Source organism: Mytilus edulis, chromosome 8, assembly GCF_963676685.1.
Source record: "Mytilus edulis chromosome 8, xbMytEdul2.2, whole genome shotgun sequence".
In the NCBI taxonomy this organism is placed as follows: domain Eukaryota; kingdom Metazoa; phylum Mollusca; class Bivalvia; order Mytilida; family Mytilidae; genus Mytilus; species Mytilus edulis.
This window is the reverse complement of record NC_092351.1, coordinates 16,431,514-16,453,536: the sequence shown is the minus strand read 5'-3', so window position 1 is coordinate 16,453,536 and position 22,023 is coordinate 16,431,514. Positions and strand designations below refer to the sequence as shown.

The 22,023-nt window shown below is 31.3% G+C and overlaps 1 protein-coding gene across 1 annotated transcript in view; it reads right to left on the bottom strand.

Moving 5' to 3' along the window:
* Window positions 1–22,023, bottom strand: part of LOC139483968 (von Willebrand factor A domain-containing protein 3B-like) — a 61,488-nt gene that overhangs the window by 30,938 nt on the left and 8,527 nt on the right. Inside the window, exons 3-20 of the mRNA XM_071267686.1 lie at window positions 19,092–19,183; window positions 18,193–18,443; window positions 17,612–17,771; window positions 16,825–16,893; window positions 16,326–16,432; window positions 15,823–16,058; window positions 13,721–13,914; window positions 12,979–13,133; window positions 12,479–12,617; window positions 11,986–12,216; window positions 11,165–11,347; window positions 8,312–8,451; window positions 6,928–7,175; window positions 6,632–6,670; window positions 5,222–5,350; window positions 3,981–4,028; window positions 2,745–2,796; window positions 2,301–2,457 (exon numbers count right to left, since the gene is read on the bottom strand). Coding sequence (XP_071123787.1) covers window positions 2,301–2,457; window positions 2,745–2,796; window positions 3,981–4,028; window positions 5,222–5,350; window positions 6,632–6,670; window positions 6,928–7,175; window positions 8,312–8,451; window positions 11,165–11,347; window positions 11,986–12,216; window positions 12,479–12,617; window positions 12,979–13,133; window positions 13,721–13,914; window positions 15,823–16,058; window positions 16,326–16,432; window positions 16,825–16,893; window positions 17,612–17,771; window positions 18,193–18,443; window positions 19,092–19,183 — 2,630 coding nt within the window. The remainder of the gene's footprint in view (window positions 1–2,300; window positions 2,458–2,744; window positions 2,797–3,980; window positions 4,029–5,221; window positions 5,351–6,631; window positions 6,671–6,927; window positions 7,176–8,311; window positions 8,452–11,164; window positions 11,348–11,985; window positions 12,217–12,478; window positions 12,618–12,978; window positions 13,134–13,720; window positions 13,915–15,822; window positions 16,059–16,325; window positions 16,433–16,824; window positions 16,894–17,611; window positions 17,772–18,192; window positions 18,444–19,091; window positions 19,184–22,023) is intronic.

Here is a 22,023-nt window from a genome sequence, read left to right as displayed (position 1 = left end):
TCTCTCTCTCTCTCTCTCTCTCTCTCTGTAGTGTTATAACAGTTTGTCTTTTCACTGTTTTGCCTTGGTGTTGTCTGGTTTTATTATACCTATGACTTTGTATTAGTTTATTGGTATCCTCTCTCTCTCTCTCTCTCTCTCTCTCTCTCTTTTGTAGTGTTATAACAGTTTGTCTTTTCACTGTTTTGCCTTGGTGTTGTCTGGTTTTATTATACCTATGACTTTGTATTAGTTTATTGGTATCCTCTCTCTCTCTCTCTCTCTCTCTCTCTTTTGTAGTGTTATAACAGTTTGTCTTTTCACTGTTTTGCCTTGGTGTTGTCTGGTTTTATTATACCTATGACTTTGTATTAGTTTATTGGTATCCTCTCTCTCTCTCTCTCTCTCTCTCTTTTGTAGTGTTATAACAGTTTGTCTTTTCACTGTTTTGCCTTGGTGTTGTCTGGTTTTATTAGACCTATGACTTTGTATTAGTTTATTGGTATCCTCTCTCTCTCTCTCTCTCTTTTGTAGTGTTATAACAGTTTGTCTTTTCACTGTTTTGCCTTGGTGTTGTCTGGTTTTATTATACCTATGACTTTGTATTAGTTTATTGGTATCCTCTCTCTCTCTCTCTCTCTCTCTCTCTCTCTCTCTCTCTCTTTTGTAGTGTTATAACAGTTTGTCTTTTCACTGTTTTGCCTTGGTGTTGTCTGGTTTTATTAGACCTATGACTTTGTATTAGTTTATTGGTATCCTCTCTCTCTCTCTCTCTCTCTCTCTCTCTCTCTCTCTCTCTCTCTCTCTCTTTGTAGTGTTATAACAGTTTGTCTTTTCACTGTTTTGCCTTGGTGTTGTCTGGTTTTATTATACCTATGACTTTGTATTAGTTTATTGGTATCCTCTCTCTCTCTCTCTCTCTCTCTCTCTCTCTCTCTCTCTCTCTCTTTTGTAGTGTTATAACAGTTTGTCTTTTCACTGTTTTGCCTTGGTGTTGTCTGGTTTTATTAGACCTATGACTTTGTATTAGTTTATTGGTATCCTCTCTCTCTCTCTCTCTCTCTCTCTCTCTCTCTCTCTCTCTCTCTCTCTCTCTCTCTCTCTCTTTTGTAGTGTTATAACAGTTTGTCTTTTCACTGTTTTGCCTTGGTGTTGTCTGGTTTTATTAGACCTATGACTTTGTATTAGTTTATTGGTATCCTCTCTCTCTCTCTCTCTCTCTCTCTCTCTCTCTCTCTCTCTCTCTTTTGTAGTGTTATAACAGTTTGTCTTTTCACTGTTTTGCCTTGGTGTTGTCTGGTTTTATTAGACCTATGACTTTGTATTAGTTTATTGGTATCCTCTCTCTCTCTCTCTCTCTCTCTCTCTCTCTCTTTTGTAGTGTTATAACAGTTTGTCTTTTCACTGTTTTGCCTTGGTGTTGTCTGGTTTTATTATACCTATGACTTTGTATTAGTTTATTGGTATCCTCTCTCTCTCTCTCTCTCTCTCTCTCTCTCTCTCTCTCTCTTTTGTAGTGTTATAACAGTTTGTCTTTTCACTGTTTTGCCTTGGTGTTGTCTGGTTTTATTATACCTATGACTTTGTATTAGTTTATTGGTATCCTCTCTCTCTCTCTCTCTCTCTCTCTCTCTCTCTTTTGTAGTGTTATAACAGTTTGTCTTTTCACTGTTTTGCCTTGGTGTTGTCTGGTTTTATTATACCTATGACTTTGTATTAGTTTATTGGTATCCTCTCTCTCTCTCTCTCTCTCTCTCTCTCTCTCTCTCTCTCTCTCTTTTGTAGTGTTATAACAGTTTGTCTTTTCACTGTTTTGCCTTGGTGTTGTCTGGTTTTATTAGACCTATGACTTTGTATTAGTTTATTGGTATCCTCTCTCTCTCTCTCTCTCTCTCTCTCTCTCTCTCTCTCTCTCTCTCTCTCTTTTGTAGTGTTATAACAGTTTGTCTTTTCACTGTTTTGCCTTGGTGTTGTCTGGTTTTATTAGACCTATGACTTTGTATTAGTTTATTGGTATCCTCTCTCTCTCTCTCTCTCTCTCTCTCTCTCTCTCTCTCTCTCTCTCTCTTTTGTAGTGTTATAACAGTTTGTCTTTTCACTGTTTTGCCTTGGTGTTGTCTGGTTTTATTAGACCTATGACTTTGTATTAGTTTATTGGTATCCTCTCTCTCTCTCTCTCTCTCTCTCTCTCTCTCTCTCTTTTGTAGTGTTATAACAGTTTGTTTTTTCACTGTTTCGCCTTGGTGTTGTCTGGTTTTATTAGACCTATGATATTGTATTAGCTTATTAGTATCCTTTTTCTCTCTCTTCTAACTACTTACATCATCAAACACCTTAGATAGTACATGTCTATCCAGTATAGGGACATATTTAGCTCTTCTTGGTATAAATGTTGGTGCTAGGGCATCCAGTATAGTCAATTTCTTAGCAACCAGTCCATGCTTGCTCAACCATATCTTTGATGATGTTTCTTTAGCCCTGTAAAACATATATTAATATAAGAACAAAATTTCTCTTTAAAGCAATAATTTTAAGAAAAAGTTCTTTTCATATGGTTAAAGCCTCATAAAGTCAGCGATAAAAACAAAAATAACTTTAAGTTGGACTTTTTCAGAAGTTGTGGATGGAAATCAAAGTGCTTCAGTAAACTTTATGAGTATGATCCAGTGGTAAAAGATAGCTATTGCTGTTATGTGTACAGCACAGTAATTGATACACTTGAATTTTAAAGATTACTCAAAGATCTTATTGAAACTTTGTATTACCTTGCTAGTCTTTTCTTTCTAAATGTTCTTGCATTTTCTCTCTTTTGGTCTACTGAAAATACAAATTAAGTTTGTATGAAATATTCATTTTATTATATACAATTAACTAATTTCCTCTTACAGTCAAACTAAGACCTATATCTCTATATCAAAATAGATAATATCTGAAAAAGTAAAGCAATTTATTTTAAATGATTTGAAGTAATCTACTTATATATAGTTGTATCATGTATGTATGACATCTTCAATTGATTAATTTGAAGGTGTGGTTTGAGGTTGACCATAGTACATCAATTTTTAATTCTAATGTGAAATAAAGCAAAATAGCTCATGCACTATTAAATTTCTTGATACAACATGTATAAACCTGATTCATTAAATCCTTGATATATGACTGTTAAGTTGTTCCCAAAACAAGATCATCTCTCATCACTTATTCTTATTTGTATTGTTTAAGCATGTAAAATATTTGAGCAAGCTAAATTTGTGTTAGCTTACATGATTCTTAAATAAAAGTTAAGCTGTGAGTTATAGAGACAGAAATTTCGAATTAAAATATTCAACATTATCATTCTATAGTTCAGGTGAATCTTATTGTGAACGTAAAGTTAAAGACAGAAATGAAATTGACCACCATGATTCTGAACAACCCCTTGAAAAGTGCAACCATCAGCCAATTCAAATTTTTGTTTTTGTTTTATGAACATATGTAATAAAATATGAATACTTGTAATTGTATTGATTGTGATGTCTTTAATATGAAATACTGAGATGTTTGTTCTGACTGTCAATGTGTCAGTAATGACACTTAGAAATAACTGCTTAAATGATACTTTTTAATATATATTATCCAGTCCAGTTAGAAATTTTGCATGAAATTGTAAGAAGCTTTAAAATAAAGCATGCAGTGTTGAACTCAATCTTATCTCATGGAGTAAATTAATTTGCTCAGGATAAAATTTTGGTGTTGCATGCAGTGAGCTGTTGTAAAACATTAAATGGAAAATAAAATGAAATTATAAATGTTAAGAATTAGCTGGAAAAGCTGTTGCAATTTTATTTTAATGATGGAACTCATGCAATCTTTGGCAAACACACATTGTCATATGATTATCAGATGGTTAAGATGATGACCCTGAAATGAGTAAAATATATGATCAATGTGAATATATGTTTGAATGTGCTGTTATCAATCACTTCAAGCCAAATTAGCGACAACGAGCATAAAGACTATACCGTTTCTACGTTCCACAACATACGGAGAAAGATGAAAGCGTTGTAGAGCTAAAAATAAACAAAGATATCCAGAGTAACAATTTTCTGAAGAAAATGACATATAACCTGTCTCAGACCAAATAAACAGCTGCGCCATGAGCGCATAATATGCCCGTCATCTTGTTTTATGCAATAAACATAAATAGTTTCTGAGAAAGTTTTAAGCAATAACCATATATTGTTTTTGAGATACGGAGGGACATATGAACCCAGGTCAACCCCCCCTCTTTTTTTTCTTAAAAAAAAACTAAATATCACTAAAATAAAATTTTGAATCAAAACCAAAAAGTATACAGATCTTTAGATTAATATAACAAAGAAATGTGAAAAGTTTTAAGCAACAATCATAAATTGTTTTTGAGATACGGCACGACATGTAAAAAAACCCTCCCCCTTTTTTACAAAATACAAAATCTGAAAAATAAATTTTGAATCATCACCAAAAAGTATACAGATGTTTAGATTAATATAACAAAGACGTGTGTAAAGTTTTAAGCAATAATCATAAATCGTTTTTGAGATACGGCGTGACATGTAAAAAAACCCTCCCCCTTTTTTACAAAATACTCAATAACTCAAAAATGAAATTTTGAATCATCACCAAAAAGTATACAGATCTTAAGATTAATATAACTAAGAATTGTGTAAAGTTTTAAGCAATATTCAAAAATTGTTTTTGATATATGGTGCAACATGTGAAAAAAACACCCCCATGTTTTAGTTACAAAGTGCCGTAACTCAAAAAGTTTTAATCTTATTTTCACCAAAAATTATACAGATCATTTGACCATCATAAGAAACAACTAAAATAAGTTTCATGAAATTTAGATAAGTCATTCTCAAGCTACGGTGCGACATGTTTACACTGGACAGACGGACAGACATCGGACATTTGTATAACATAATACGTCCCGTCAAAATTTTGACGGGCGTATAAAAATGAAAAACAAATCTGTTAAAATTTATAGTTCTATTTATGTTTTGGATAGAAATTTTTGAGCTAAATCTTATTGAAGAATGATTCTTAGGACAATTAGTATATAAAATAAGCATTATATGCTTGCGAAATGCAAAAAAAAAACAGCCAACAATTATTTGCTACAAAACTTTGATGGTCAACTATGATAGAAAGGAAAGAAATAGAATCATCAGAACACAAGAGCTAAGATTTCACAAAAATATGATTCATAAAACAATTATACCTTCAGCTAACTGTTGTTGGTGTTTGGCTTGTTTCTCAAACAACTGTCGGGTTTCTGGCAGTAACCATTCATCAGGATCAAATCTTCCAGTGCTTGTCATTGTACGTAGTAAACTTGTTCTTGTGTGAGCTGGAAATAAATTTGATACAAATACTGTGAATTCATTGATATTTGTGGATTTCATGGATATAGGGTTAACCACAACTTTAAATGTTCAACAAAATACACATTTCTAAAGACTTGTACACTTTATTCAGCAATACATCAAAATCAACCACAGTTATCTGCACTCAGTGAGTAAATACTGTCCATGAGAAATGGAATGTAGATATTATAGTTTATATACAAGTTAAAATTAAGTTTTACGAAACCAGAGTTAATTCTGAATTTTAAACATAATGATTGTTTAGAGTGTTAAGAAAAGTTCTATATCAAATCTAAAATCTGAATTCGTATTTACAACTGAAATGAAAATATGTTTATGAAATTTTCAAAACAGTTGAATTCATTAAAATATTTAAAACAATCTGTCTGAAACTGGCAAGAAAGCAGTTTAACAATGTATCATATAGGTGGTCTATGCTATAAATACAAGAAATGTTTAAAGACATGCAAACCTGTGAATGCTGTATTACGTGCATATCATGACAAAAGAACTATTCTAAAATCTTGCATATATGATAGAAGGCTTTGTTTTACTCATGCAACCCATTTTATATTATAAATACAAGACTGCAGTCAATAATTCACAATTAAAATGCCTGTATATATTTAAAAATCACCAGTAAATCAAACAACAAGCATATCATAAACTGTAGACCTAGGTTAAGGGAAATAACTCTTACATTCATTAGTACGTTTGTGTCAACCATTTTCATAAATATTTTCTAAGCTCTATGTTACATAGACTATTTCCAATCTGTCTCAGGTAAATCCTTAAAATATATTGATGAAACTCGACTTTTAAAAACGCATGACTGATTTAAAGAGTTATCTCCCTGTACCTGACCCCTTAACCTTAGGAAAAAAATCTTTATATCAATCCTTTTCCTGTGTAAAATGTAACACAAAACATGCAAATTTCCTCCCTTCAATTGGTGATAAAAATATAACATCCATGTGCTCCAGAGTTAAAGCGTGCCTTTAGAAAACACATGCATGCATTGAAATATTCAAAATACATATTCATGCAAAAAAGTAAATTATGCAAGTCAAAAACATTTAAATTCCCACACTGTAATAACACTATTTAGCATGCAATCATTCTTTCAAAACTAAAAATGAAAAAAAATAATCTTTCTGTATATTTGATCAAATGCTAGCTTAGAAAGATAAGAATTTCAGACTGGGTTTATGGGAAATCTTGCATGATTTACAATGAGGATGTTGATGTTGAATACTTTTAGCTACCTGATTTTCTGCGAGGACGAGATGATATTTCTTTTTTTGCTGGATAAGGATAAAAATATTAGTTCAATTACAAATGCCTCAATTCTTACAAGACATTTAATTCTAAACCAAACAGAGTTAAGATAAAAAGTAAAAAGTTTATTATTACAAATGCTTTTGTTAGTTCTAGTACTCATGTAAATTCTAATTACTTTTTTAATATATTAATATGAGCTATATCTAATTCAAATGATTAAAGCTATTAAAATAAATCCCTATTTCTACAATCCTCCATCAAAATATACATTAGTACTTACAGGCACTTAGTGGATTCTGAGATGACTTTCTAGCACTGACTGGGCGTGAATATCTACGAATCCTTAGTGATGATTTTTGAACCGGAGGGGACGCTGATCTAGGTGGTGGTGATGGTGTTTGTCTGTCCTCACGTGGGGGAGGACAACTCTTTGGGCGTGGAATACTCAATGGATCTGGACGAAAGATCTCTGATGGATTCATAGCAGGAACAGCTGATGGTCTGTCAGTTTTTGGCATTGGATGATTCCTAGGTAATAGTATTTAAAACATATTAACTTTCATATTTGATGCAACAGCGCTGAACAGCTCATAATGGGAATACACTTTAAACTAATGAATTTATATAACATACAGCAACAGATTCAGTGCAGTGGATTTTCACATTTTTTACACTATTTTTTAATTTTTTTAAACCATCCTAAATATTAAGTTAGCATCTCACAGTTTGATAAATTTTTCTATTCATTTACAGTTATACTCCTTATTCTTGTCAAGATTTGAAAAATTAATACATTTTATAAGAAAACAAGGTGGAGAGATAGAAATGAAGTACATTTATCAAATCAATCCTACCAATATCATACACTGAAGCTTACTGTGAAAGTACTTTTATTCGTGGGGTACCAATTTTCGTGGTTTTCGTGGATGACTTTATCCACGAATTTAAGTGTCCAACGAAATAAAATAACCATTGTCTAAATCAAGACCTGGAAAGATCCCAATCGGTATGTTTGACTACTGATATGACATGTATGATCTAGTCTAAGAGAAGATATTGAATAGCACCAACTCTGAGAATACTTTAATAGCAGTCACAGAACTACAACCGCATGCAGGATTATACCCATTTAATCTTTAATAACCTAAAATGTGCAACTTTTGTTTTTGTTCAATGAAAGTCAGATTTCCGGTATTGATATGCTAGTATGATAAAGTGTTCATTTTAAATCCTCATAGTTCTCGTACATATAAGAAATAAAAAATTTATGCTGGTCTTGATTTTGATAAGAATTATTTGGCAATTCATAGCATTTGTTTATGTTACTGTTTTCTTTAGGTGACATGTTAATGGCCTAATTAACACCTTTGGTGGTCTTTAATCTGTTGATAACTTTATCATGGGTTAATTAGTGTTATCACTACGATTTACATGGGTCAATGTTTACTTTGCAATTTCCTTCAATCTAGACTATTTGTAACCCTCGTTTCTAAAGGCTTCAATTTTTCAATTTTATTTTTTTTAGAAAACTAAAATCCACGAATTTAAAAACCCACGAACATGTAAATATTGCTCAAACCACGAAAATTGATACCCACGAATTAAAGTACTTTCACAGTATATGTAATTTGATAAAACATTAGTACATGTAGTAGAGTATATACCTGCTACATCTGCTTTCCCTTAGATTCTCTGCCCCACTTTTCCATGAAAGATCAGAACATTCATCCCTGAGATCTTCTATCTTCTGTAGATGTTCTAATCCTCTTCTTATTTCTTCCTTCAGAAGTCTTATGTCTTCACTCTGTTGAATTAATAGGTAAAATTGGAGGCAAATATCAGGTAATGCTTTTCCCTTTCAAATATTTCAGCATTTAGAAAATTTAACCAGGCAAATAATTTGATAATTTGTTTAAAAAAACAAGAGGCTGTCACAATGACAGCAAACCGGATTTATTAATATTTGTTTGTGTCCTGGCAATATCACAAGAACCATTACTGATGAATGGTGAGAGTGAAAATTGTCAATATCAAATTTGACCTCCATTTTGTCATCAGTATCAACATATTAAAATTTGAAATCTTAGATTGAATGGTTCATGAGTAAATGCAACAACGTGAATGGAAACGCCATTTTACAATCTTTCAAGAACCATAACGCCTGAACGGTAAAACCAAAATCGTCATTATTGAACTTGACCTCTACTTTGTCATCAGTAACAACATATAAAAATTTCAAAAGCTTTGGTTGAATGGTTCATGAGAAAATGCATGGACACGACTGGAAACACCATTTTTCAATCTTTCAAGAACCATAACTCCTGAACGGTAAAGGTCAAAATCGTCATTATTGAACTTGACTTCTATTTTGTCATCAGTTACAACATATTAAAATTTGGGAAGCTTTGGTAGAACAGTTCATGCATAAATGCACGGACACAACTGGAAACTCCATTTTTCAATCTTTCAAGAACCATAACTCCTGAACGGTAAAAGTCAAAATCGTCATTATTTAACTTGACCTCCATTTTGTCATCAGTAACAACATATTAAAATTTGGGAAGCTTTGGTAGAACAGTTCATGCGTAAATGCACGGACATGACTGAAAACTCCATTTTTCAATCTTTCAAGAACCATAACTCCTGAACGGTAAAAGTCAAAATCGCCATTATTGAACTTGACCTTCATTTAGTTGTCAGTAACAACATATTAAAATTTTGAAAGCTTTGGCTGAACGGTTCATGAGTTAATCCACGGACAACATTTGATTGCCGCCCGCCCGACCGCCCGACTGCCCGACCGCCCGCCGAGCATCCCCAAATCAAGAACCGACATTTTTGTCACAAAAATCCGGTTAAAAAGTCATCTGTTTCTATTATGTTATAAAATGACTTGCATTTTCTGCCCTTAATATAAGAAGTGTTTAACAGGAACCTTTTTATATATAAGTTTCACTCATTCATACAATATCTGTCGGCATACATAAAACATTGCACTACATAAAAAATGACCCAGTAAAAACAAGTGAAACTGCGAGCTACTGCTCACTGATGATACCCCCGCCGCAAGTGGATAATATTAATAGTGTAAAAATATGCAAGTGTTTGGTAAACAGGAAGTTGTCGAGTGATGAATCTGAAAACGCATCACACGGTATAGTTGACTTATAAAAATCCTGAAACCAAATTTCAGAAATCCTTGTATTGTTGTTCCTGAGAAAAATGTGACGAAAATTTTCAACTTGGTTATCATGTGTAAAATCATACAAGTGTTCGGTAAACAGGAAGTTGTCAAGGGATGAATCTGAAAACGCATCACACGGTATAGCTGACTTATATAAATCCTGAAACCAAATTTCAGAAATCCTTGTATTGTAGTTCCTGAGAAAAATGTGACGAAAATTTTCAACTTGGCTATCATGTGTAAAATCATACAAGTGTTCGGTAAACAGGAAGTTGTCGAGTGATGAATCTGAAAACGCATCACACGGTATAGCTGACTTATATAAATCCTGAAACCAAATTTCAGAAATCCTTGTATTGTAGTTCCTGAGAAAAATGTGACGAAAATTTTCAACTTGGCTATCATGTGTAAAATCAGACAAGTGTTCGGTAAACAGGAAGTTGTCAAGTGATGAATCTGAAAACGCATCACACAGTATGGCTGACATATATAAATGTTGATACCAAATTACAGAAAGGGTGGATGTGTAGTTCCTGAGAAAAATGTGACGAAAGTTTCATGGGACGGACTGACTGACGGACGGACTGACAGACAGAGGTAAAACAGTATACCCCCCTTTTTTAAAGCGGGGGTATAATTTAAAGCGGGGGTATAATTAATAATCACTATATTACAAGTCATAGTTACCTATGCACTGATAAAATATGCACTGTCTAAGTGTAACATATTTCTACATTTAACAACATAAAGAATAGTATTACATGTAAAACGTCATATTGAACTATACAGTATTAATGAATTTATGCAAAATTTTCAGAACATACTTTCAAATTATTATTTTAGACAAATCACATAAGGATAAAAATAAAATTTATATACATAAATTAGTGACTTAATTATATCCACATCATTTTGACCTCTAGTGGACAGTTGATTCATCAACAATCATACCACATCTTTTTATTTCTCTATTCATCTTATCTAGTAGATATGTCAAAGTGATAGGTAGCCAACTATTCAATGTCATCGACTTAGACATCTTGATATCAATAACAGATAAGTATTTAAACATTAACCACAGGTCAAGCTGGAAACAACCAGGGTCTAGACATATAAAAGAATAACCAGAGACAACTACAGATCTGTTGTCAACAAGAAAATATCTAAATATTCATGGGAAAAACATAATATTTTTCTAATTTCTAATTTTCACCCTTACCTTTCAGATACTTTATAACTGGTAATTGATTTTGTAAAATGTGTTATGTTCTTGATGTTCACCCTTAATAAACAAATCAATGAAATCATTTTTAAATTATAGAAATATCTTTACCTCCCAAGATTTAGGCTGATCTGCATCAATCCCTTTCTCAGAGAAATAATGGTATCTCCCATCAGTGGCCTGGGCCAGATCAGACAGGAACTGGTTTGCCTCTGTATCATTACAGTTAAAGGAAATAGCATGAACAGGGACACAGTGCTGCATCTGTACTTGAGCAATGATTGACTTTGGTGGCTAAAATTTAAGAATTTTTGTTTGTTTAAAGAAAAAAGCATAAATGTGAAAATAATAGGAAAATAGAAATTCAATCATAACATTATATTTTGGGTTAGTTTCTTTAAAAGTCTATGTCTATCTTCTTTGCGTAAACAATTATAAATATTTGTTCTTTTTAACTTATCATATCATATTCCATTAATACATAATGATTGTAAGAAAGGGGAGACAATTATTGAATTATAAATAACACCTGAAAAAACAAATAAGAGTCTAATACCACAAAAAGTAAATTTCCAGAAGTCAATTAATAATCACATTCCAGTCCTAAAATTCCTATAAAGAAGAAAAACTTCTCAAAACATTTTTGTGTAATGAGATAATCCATAAGTGTGTTATTTAAGTGTAATCCACTTATTCTTAAATAAGGATGTAAATAGAAACCCTAACTTGAATAAAATAAAGTTTATTCAGAAATGTGTCATAATCTTAAACTGAAAAAACTTATGTAACCCCTAACCTCAAATTCTTGAAATGTTCCTGTATGACCTTTTGAAAATGAAGTAAAAAAAAAATTCATTACCACATGACATAAAATTTAAGTGCATGAACGAAATTCATTTAAAACAGAGAATTTCTTGTAATATTTTACATACCTGGTCAGGTCTACCATCTGTTAGTAAATATATAGCCTGTGTTCCTGGATCAGATAAAGCATGCTGTAAGGCAGCATAGGTATTGGTAGAACCCCAGCACGACAAGTTCTGGATCCATTTCCAAGCACCAATCAAAGACTGCTCTGTAACATCAACAATTCTATTCTGCCAGGTTATTGCTTTGGAATTAAATGCCACCATATTGAACTTCTTCTTGTGTCTCAATTGTTCCTGAAGATAAAACAAGGGAGACAATTCAGAATGAATTTATCAAAATATAATACATAACACATTTGTTAACTGGTATGGATGATTTTATTTCAAGTGTCAGTCATGAAAAATTATGCACAGTTTCCAAAATCTATAAACCAACTTTAAAAAACAAGGACGGTCATGTAACAGTTAACAGGAGATCTAATAATGTGTGAATCCTCCATTTTTATGGCAAGTTGTACAACTTTCTTTTCTTGCTAGTCGATAACATAATACTGACCTGCATTAATATAAAGAGTTTGTCCTTTACAAAAGTAATACTGGGTAACATTGAGGCTGAAGTGTCTATTAGTACGTAGATCTGGTCCTCTATAACTGTACCAAATAAAGCTCTACTTCCCTGTTTCAACCAGTCAATTCTGTAAAATAAGAATTACATAGAGATATATGATGCTTCATTATAATAGGATAAGGAATCTTATCACATAGAGGAATTATACAATTATTGCAGATGAAGTACATGTATATCTACATATTCAGGAAAAATAAATTACAAATTTACAGCATTTGATTGTACAGAATCTCCAAACAACTAGGGAGTTTTGTTTTAGTGTTTTAATACCTGCAATTTAAAAAAGGAATGGAGAAATGATCTTTTTAAGTTATGTTTCCCAGTTAAATGATGTCACAAATATGCCAGGTACTCCCACAGATCTACTTTCTATAGGTTTTACAATTACTAGAATATTTAATCGATAACTCAAATTATCAATAAGTTACCTCTGATGGAATGTTCTGAGAGAGATATTTATCTTTCTTTCATATCTTCTGTGAATCTCAGGTGTGACCTGGACATGCATTACCTGGCCATCTTTCCACTTGACCACAGGGAATTTGTCACAATATCTTGCATTAATAAGTTTACTGTGGGTCAGCTGAAAGATAAGAAAAATCTTGAATTGAACATACAGACAGCACTAGTTAGCTTGCTTTTAGCTTTAAACTGAATACAAGTAAAACAGCTTTTTTAATATGATGATGATAGATGACCATCGAACATCCAGCAGCAAATCTTCTTGTTTTTTTGGCGACTGTTGTGCTCTAATATAATTTCTAGCATGCATGAGTAAAAAGTCTCCTCATTTCGCCATTATACTTAAGTTTTCCAATACTGTGGATTATTTTTTTCTGTGGGTTTCATTTTTAAGAAGATGGCTGAAAATATTTGTGGATATTTGATTCCATGGTTTTGCCAATCCCTGTATACAAAGCCTATAGAAAGATTATGTTAATTGTTGAACATTTGAATTTGTGGTTCACCTGTACCTACGAAATCCATAAAAATTGGTATTCCATGAATAATAATGAATCCATAGTAGTCTTTTTATTGTTGAAGGTTCATTAAGTAATTGATCTATTAAAAAAACAACACACCGACTAAAGCTTAATGTTGACCCCAAATACAAAAGAAAGTACGATTGATATGTCTTGCTTCTGCAACAACAATAAAATGAAAACTTACTGCTTCAGTTTGTGTATTATTATCTGGCTTGACCTTGAGATCAACAATTCCGTCCCGATGTTTGAATGCAACACTTCCTAACACATCCCATAATTCTAGTCTTCGAGCACCAAGTCCATAAATGTTCAACCATTGCTTTGTTCCCATATATTGTTCGTCCCTTTCACTAAGGTCGGTCTTATCTATCACAGATTCTGAAAATTTTAATCGAGGTATAGTTTAATTGAACAATCAAACAACAACCATTAATCTAAACCAAGTATTAACTAGCTCTGCAAGACTTAAACTCTAAATCCCAATTTAAAAGCACACACTTTTAAAATTCTTCCAATTTCTAAGGTCCAGTAACATAGAATGCCCAAACCATTACATACATCTCAGTTAAAAGTGTATGGACAAGGTGCTGTGAATTTAATTAAGCTTTGTTATATCTTTTACATGCAATATCAAGACCCAGATAATATCAGCTTATTCCTGTCATGGAAAGTCTGGGAAATTTTGTTGTACTATATTGTTATTTTATTGTTTTTTGTAATAGGTTAATTGGAAGGTGAATTCCAATAAATAATTAATTACTTTTTAAGTTTGAGCTAGTTTTTCCAGTTAATTCTAATTAAATCTATTTGACATGAATCATGATACAAGAAAATTTTGAGTTAATATCTAGGTAATCAATTGGGATAAATCAATCAAAGCAAAAAAAATGAAAATTACAGTATAAAATAAAGACTTTAAGATTATAACAGGTACTGAATTCAGTGGCGGATCCAGAAATTTTCATAAGTTGGGGCCCACTGACTGACCTAAGAGGGGGCCCGCTCGAGTCACGCTTCAGTGATTCCCTATATAAGCTTGCACGGGCTTGCGAGTGCAATATATGTTCTACGAGGGACAATATTCACCAATATTCATGCAATAACCCTTTTATTGTATAGCAATATATTTGAAAGTAAAAATTGGTTTAATCTAAGATTTTGTTGTTGATGACGTCAGAATTTTGAAGATTTATTGCACTAGTGCAATATTGGAATTTATTGCACGCTAACTTTTGGTTACTTTATGTGGGAAATATTATATTGCTATGTAATAAAGTTTTGTTATTTCACATGCAATCGTACAATTAATAATTTCTCATTTTCATTCAATCAATATAAAGTCATTTATTTTATATCAATAATTTATCTTTTATCAATAACAGGTTAATTCTGTTTTAATTGAGTTTTTTACATAAAAAGAATATCTCACAAGCCTTTTTAATTTAAGCTAATGAAAACCAATTAACAGCAAAAGTTTTAATTAGTTAAAATATGGCAGAATATAACGGGTAAGTTTGTTCAAATATTGAAATATTTGTTAATAATAATGAACGGTACAATAAATGGTCTGGTATGATGATATGTATTTTATGGGACTTTTCAAGGAGTTTTAATGAATACTTCAAAAACCCAGATGATATGAATAACTCATTGTTCTTTAGTGGTTCTTAGATTTTGCAATACTTATAGATTATCGTTGATCATCTCAACAAGATTGATTTTTTTGCTTGAGCCGGGACAGTGAAAGCAAGAAAGGCAATCACGTTGAGATGACCAATGATAATGTGTTAATGCTGTTTTACCTATAATAAGTCGTCAAATTCATGTCAATTTCATTAGCAAGGCCACATGTCTCCTTAGATTTTAGCGATAATTTTCCATCTCAAGCGAGTAGCATGATATGAAAAATTATCACAAAAAAAAAAGATCAAAAGAAAAATTCACTAAATAGCGATAATTTTAAATTAGTGTTGATATGATCAAGATCACAATTTTTTTCTTTCCTGGTGAAATTCCCTTTGATTAGGAAAAAAAATCATAAATGATACTTTGATGTCCTTTAAACATATTAAGTGATTTCAAAATTTTGTAAATTAAGTATATTCATCAAAATAGAATATATATGTCTTAGAAAGTAAATGCATAAAGTAAGAGACAAAAAATAAATCACAAATCACTTTTATCAGTATTTAAAATAATATTAATTAACAAAACCGAGATACTTTGAAATGAAAACTGCTCTTTTTTATGATAACATTTGAATTGAAATGATTTCATCACACTCACCAACAATGACTTTAGGTTCAGGCACTTCTTCCATTATAGCTTGTACTTGAGCAATAGTGTTCCTTGTTTCCTCTATTTCCTCAAACAATAAAGCTACATCCTCTCTCATCCCCGCCCCAGGGGGAACTCCACCATAGGTACGTTTCTTCAGCACTATGTTAGCTCTATTGTTACGAGGGTCAATAGGGGAGGATTCATAACTATCCATCTCCATTATCACAGAATAAGCATGAAATCTAAAAAAATAAGAGCAAAGATACATTAATTGTTAAATATTTCAGAAAAATAATTGTGTCAAGGCATACTCAATATTTATAATTTTGTTAAGGCCTATAAACAGCAGGTTAAAATGGAATAAATAATAGTAACTTCCACCTTCAATTTTTTTTTATTATAAATTCACTGAAAAGACACTCGGCCATATAAGCCCCTAAATGTACCTGTTTCTTATTCAACTATACTGCAATGCATTCATTTCACAAAATCAAATTTCATATACTTACTTGGCACAAGTTCTGTCAGCAAAGTCTTTAAGGAATCTTACAGTAGCGGAGTCATCACAATTAAAGGCAACAGTGTGGACAGGCACTTTGTGGTGTAGTTCTCTCACCTACAATATGAGTATATGCATATATATCTATATCTTTGATTAAAATCACCATGATATCTTTTTATATCTGAGCTATATAGAAATGAGTAGCTACTCTTCTATGTATTCCCATAACAATTTGGTCAACTGTCTAATAAAAGGTAAAAAAAATCCGCCATCCCCCTTTTTATTCTACAAAAAGTTTATAAAAATTCTAAAATATATCATCTCTGAATTCTCATTGCTTGAAAGAATATAGCTGTACTTTTGATATTAAACCAATAATTACTAGTTTTAAAAATGACTATTTTGACATGACAAAAACAAACAATTGTAGATTATGTATTCCCATTCAAACAAATATACAAATATGTAGTTTGTCTGACAGAGGTAAAGATGACCAAAGAACTTACCTTTTCTTTCAATATTTCTTTACATGTTTCTATAGCAGTCCCTTCAGTAAACAGATAAATAGCCTCATTCTACAAGTATTCAATATAAAACTAGAGAAAATGTTCACACAACTTTACTCCTAAACGTTATTCAATATACTGATTTATTTTTTGTTTCGGCATTTACAAGTTCAAATTTTTCTTTTTCACTTTAACCTTCAAACTGTTAAATGTCCATTTGAAGTTAATAATTCTTTGTTTATATTAAATTTGATGTATCGTTTTACAAATAACCTAACAAACCAGCATTCATTTATGTTATATGATCCTTCAACTTTAACAAAATAGTTGAATATGTTTTGCACACTTGAATGGCTAGGTTTTACTATAAATCATATGTACATATAGACTTTTTTTAAAAGAAAACCCTTTAATACACATGATATAAATAGAATAAAAAAAAAAGGTGAAAATCTACAAATATGTAAAAGGACTAAAACTATAGACAGCAACCCCGGTAAAACAACCAAGATGAATAATTTAACAGTATGCCAAGATCGATTCCTCACATATACATATATATATATGAATGATTTAGATAGATGATAGTCCAATATATAACATTAGTTGACAGAGGTTATTTTTGATGTTTAAGAGGTCTGATTTGTTGATATTTGGTGGTGTGTCAGAGGTATTATTAAGATATATTGAAAATTGAATAGTACGGATAGAGACTGATATCTAGCAAAACCTTTCATTCAGACTGAGTAATAATTTTAAAACATTTCAAGTTCTGTTATAAACTTACATTAGGGTCCATGGAAGCCTTTACAATAGCTTCACATGTTGATGTCTTGGCCACTGGTGCTAATCTATCTAGTCCCCAGACCCAGTCCACTGCACCTTGTATGGTATCATGTGTCACAGGAACACATTCTGGTTGGTATTTCTCTATATCATCTGTGGACCTGTTATAACAAAAAAAATCTTATTAAATTTGGGACGGTATATCATGGCTTTATTCCCTGATGCCATTAATCATGTACAAACACTGTCTGCTTATGACTGCATCTCATATCCTAATGTAGATTTGCATTTCCTGAAATTCAGCTATCATGACTTTTTAGCAATATTAGACATGGTTAAAAATACATGATTTCATAGCTTTCCATTTCAGTCAAATCAGATAAAGTTGACCCTAGTTTTACACCAATGTTAACTTGCTTGGAACAAACGCTCAAATACAATGTTCTAATGGTTTGAGATTGAAGTATTTAGAAGCAATGCCTTTATACAAAATTGCAATATTTTAAATGAAATATTTAACATTGACGTTAACCTATGATTCCATTGTGCATGCTTTATTCAATATTTATAATATAACTATACCTAATCAAATTAAACTTGACAACTTGAGTTAGTTGTTCGTAAATTACTCTCTCTAAAGCCATTCTGTATTGGTCAAAGTGAATGGGAGACATATTTCTTATATCAAGGACAATGGTCAATGCTTTCTCTTCTATCACACCAAACAAACGTCTACTCTCTGTTGTCAGCCATTCCAGTCTTCGTTTGAACAACAGCAATGACTGATTTAGGCGTGCTTCAATCTGTCGTAACTGATCTCTACTGCAGGTTATCTGAAAAGAACATTGAAGAATTTTTCATTTTAAAACTAATTGTAATTAAAAAAAGTATATTGCAATAACTTTATTTTTCTAAATATAATTTGAAAAAAGAAAAATACCATAAAATATCAGACTAGATAAAAACATTGTTCAAACAATAGATGAAGGGAGATAACAACGATCTTTTAGTTATTAACTGTAAAATATCCAAGTAGGCATCAGTAATTCTATACACCAATTTAAAAGACTGGAAACAGTGCTCGTAAAGTTTACTCTCTGTGTTTAAAAAAAAAGTATATAATGAAATGAAAATAAATAAGACATATTGATACATTTATTATTATTTTTTAACTGAAAAGTTTTTGGTTCTCTGACAGAAAAGAAGACCAACTTCTGACAACATAAGGAAAATGTCTGAATTATGGTCTATGTCTATGGAATAGTAGTTGTAAAAGATTTAAGTGCATACTGATATAGTGGGAATTTCTCACTGCATTGAAGACCTGTTGGTGACCTTCTGCTGTTGTCTGTTCTATGGTCGGGTTGTTGTCTGTTTGACACATTCCCCATCTCCATTCTCAATTTTATTGTATTATTTCTTTGATTGTTTTATTTACAAATTAAGATGAAATGTGCATATATACAAATATTTATACTTACATTGAAGGTTTTACCATCAGGTCTTAATATCTGATGGAAAAGGCCATCTGCATACCTGGAACTGATTGGTCTTTTTAGCGATCTATCAAAATCTACAAAAAAAGAAATGCATGTAACTTAAGAGATCAAAGAAACAAACCATGACTCAGGGGTGAATCCAGCCATTTTTAAAAGGGGGGTTCCATCTATATGTCCCCATTCAAATGCAATGATTGTCCAAAAAAAAAGAGAGGGTTTCAACCCCATGACACACCCTTACCCCTTCTGGATCCACCACTTTGACTGTCACATCAAACTTCATAGATGATGTCAAATGGAGCCAGTTATCAATTATTTTGTCATAAGATATGCTTTATTAAAAAAAATCTTAATAATATGTGTACCATATATATATTTGACATGTATATGATAAAAAGGTAAAATTAATAAATAATCACATGAAACAAGGGCAATTTAATCAATTAATTTGTTTTATTTCATTACAAAATCTATAATTCTCTTGGCTCTAGTTTCCAGGGTAAACTCATTCATCAATCATTTTATAAGGAATCAATTATAGGTTTAATTAAAACAGAGATTAAATATCTGATTTTCTTATTAATTAATTTGTAATCTTAAAAAAATGCAGCTATTTCCTATTTGCTAATCGTTTGAAATTTTAATCAATTATACGCAAAGATATAGGTCCAGACCAGGTATCAGCCTTTTTCAAATGACAACAGAGGAAATACTTTTCTAAAGAAGATACAAACCAACACATTTATTATTTAAATAATAGTATGACACCACACAGAGCAAAGTCTATCTAATGCAATTTAGTTAGCACTTTAATAATACCAAAAGCTTTCAATATTACTGTAGCTTGATTTTCCAACAGGTAATATGAGTAACCTTCAAAGGTAGCAGTCATATTTAAAGACTGCACCATAAATTCTATGTTAAATACCCTTTATCATGTTTATTGCTTGTGCAAATTGATGAAGTATGAAATATATATTGTAGGGTAATAAAATAATCAATTAAATAGGTGTAAAACGCTGTAATAGCTCACATTTAATCCCTGGAAGACATTTATTTTGTTTTCAATAATGGGTTTACACAAATACAAAAATAAATTGTTAAATTCAAATTTTTTAACTGATTTGAACTCAGCCCGTACGAAAATTTCAACAGGAGTTCAACTGGACTTCAGCTGGACTTGAGACGTATTCCAGTCTGACTTTGAAAAGTCCAGTCTGACAAGAGCCGTACACGTACTTTTTCTCATACTTCGGTTATTTGCCAGCCGGTATTTTCTTAAAAGTCCAACCGCACTTTTTTTGATTCTGACAAGAAAATAAACACGGCTGGACTTTTGAAGAAAATTATTCTTTCTGTAGAATGATCAGCAGGTTTTTAGTCTTAGAAAGTTTTACAGTCATTTATGAGCAGGAATTTAGACTTAGAAAATTTTCATCAGCCAAATCTGCCCTTACAGAAATAAAAGTTTGCCACTAGGATTCTGTTCTTTGATAGGAACAATTTCTTTCAAAATGGAAGAGAGTTATAAATGAAAATTTGCAAGTGATAATAATGATATCATATTTTTTTACAATATACTTTAAGATCAAACTATAAGCATGATAAGATGTGATCTTTTCCCTAGATTTTCAATTCCATTATAAAATTATAAAATATTTAACATAGACTGTAAATGGAAAGTTGAAATTTAATATAGGTGAATGAATTTTGATTGAATTATATTCCAGTTAATATGTTTTCAACAATTATTTAACATTTTTACTTTTTCATGAAATAAAACCCCTAGCAAAATTTAACACCTGTTAAATGTTAAATTTATACATTTTCTAGTATATTTATATTCAATATAAAGATGAATGCATAACATAAATAATTATCATCATTCTTTAACATCAATTAGAAACTTGAGCCATAACAGTGATTTAATAGCAGTAGTCTTGTAGAACTGTGACATCTGTTTTCAATTAACCTCAGTCTGGACAGGTCACAGGAAGTAGCATCTACACTAGAGAGGTTGATCATGAGGCCATTTGAAGGATAACACATTTCTAAATACATATATCTGCAATTACTATCACTTTTATTAAACATTTCATAATTCAACAAATTAAAATTTGATTTTCTTTTTTTAATATATCACAATATTCAAAATTAAGACATATGCAAGAAGTCATAGGAAGAAAATTTTTCACAGCTCCTCAAACAACCTCATGTATTGCAAAACAACAAAATTTGAATTTGGAAATTAAACAGGAAGATGTGTCTTCTTTCTTGAACAAAATGAGAAATTTACATTGGATGTAAAGCAAATGTTTGGAAGTAGTTCTTTTCACATTATATTAGAGAAGATGGACCCTTCTGACTGGCATCAATTTCAATTTAGGAAGATTGCTGTTTGCATGTATTTTGGATTGCATATTCTGGTAAGTACATTATGTACAGAATTCGAACATTTTGGTGATATTTATCTGATATGCTCTTTTTTCTTCAAAGTATTGATGAAATAATTGCAACATAATAAATAGCTTGATTTTTATTTTTGAAGAGTAAAAAGAATTAAAAAAAAACCTACATTAAATATAGTTATTCATGCACAAAATTTCAGTTTGAGTGATTTTCAAAGCTTCACTTTATTTCTATGCACTTTAAAGTTATTTAGGCTTAATATATATAATCATGATAATTTTAACCACAGTTTTTAGGAGTAAGCATTCAGCTTCACAATTCCCCATATCTTGGTTTTGCGAGTAAGACTAGAAAAAAGATAACGAAATAAGCAGTATATATGCATATTGCCATCTGATTTTGTTTTTATTTTATTTTCAGATTATATACAAGGGATGTATGATGCATATCAAAACAGAAGAATCCGCCATCTAAAGAAAAACTAAGCAGTAGTGGATCAAGAGGG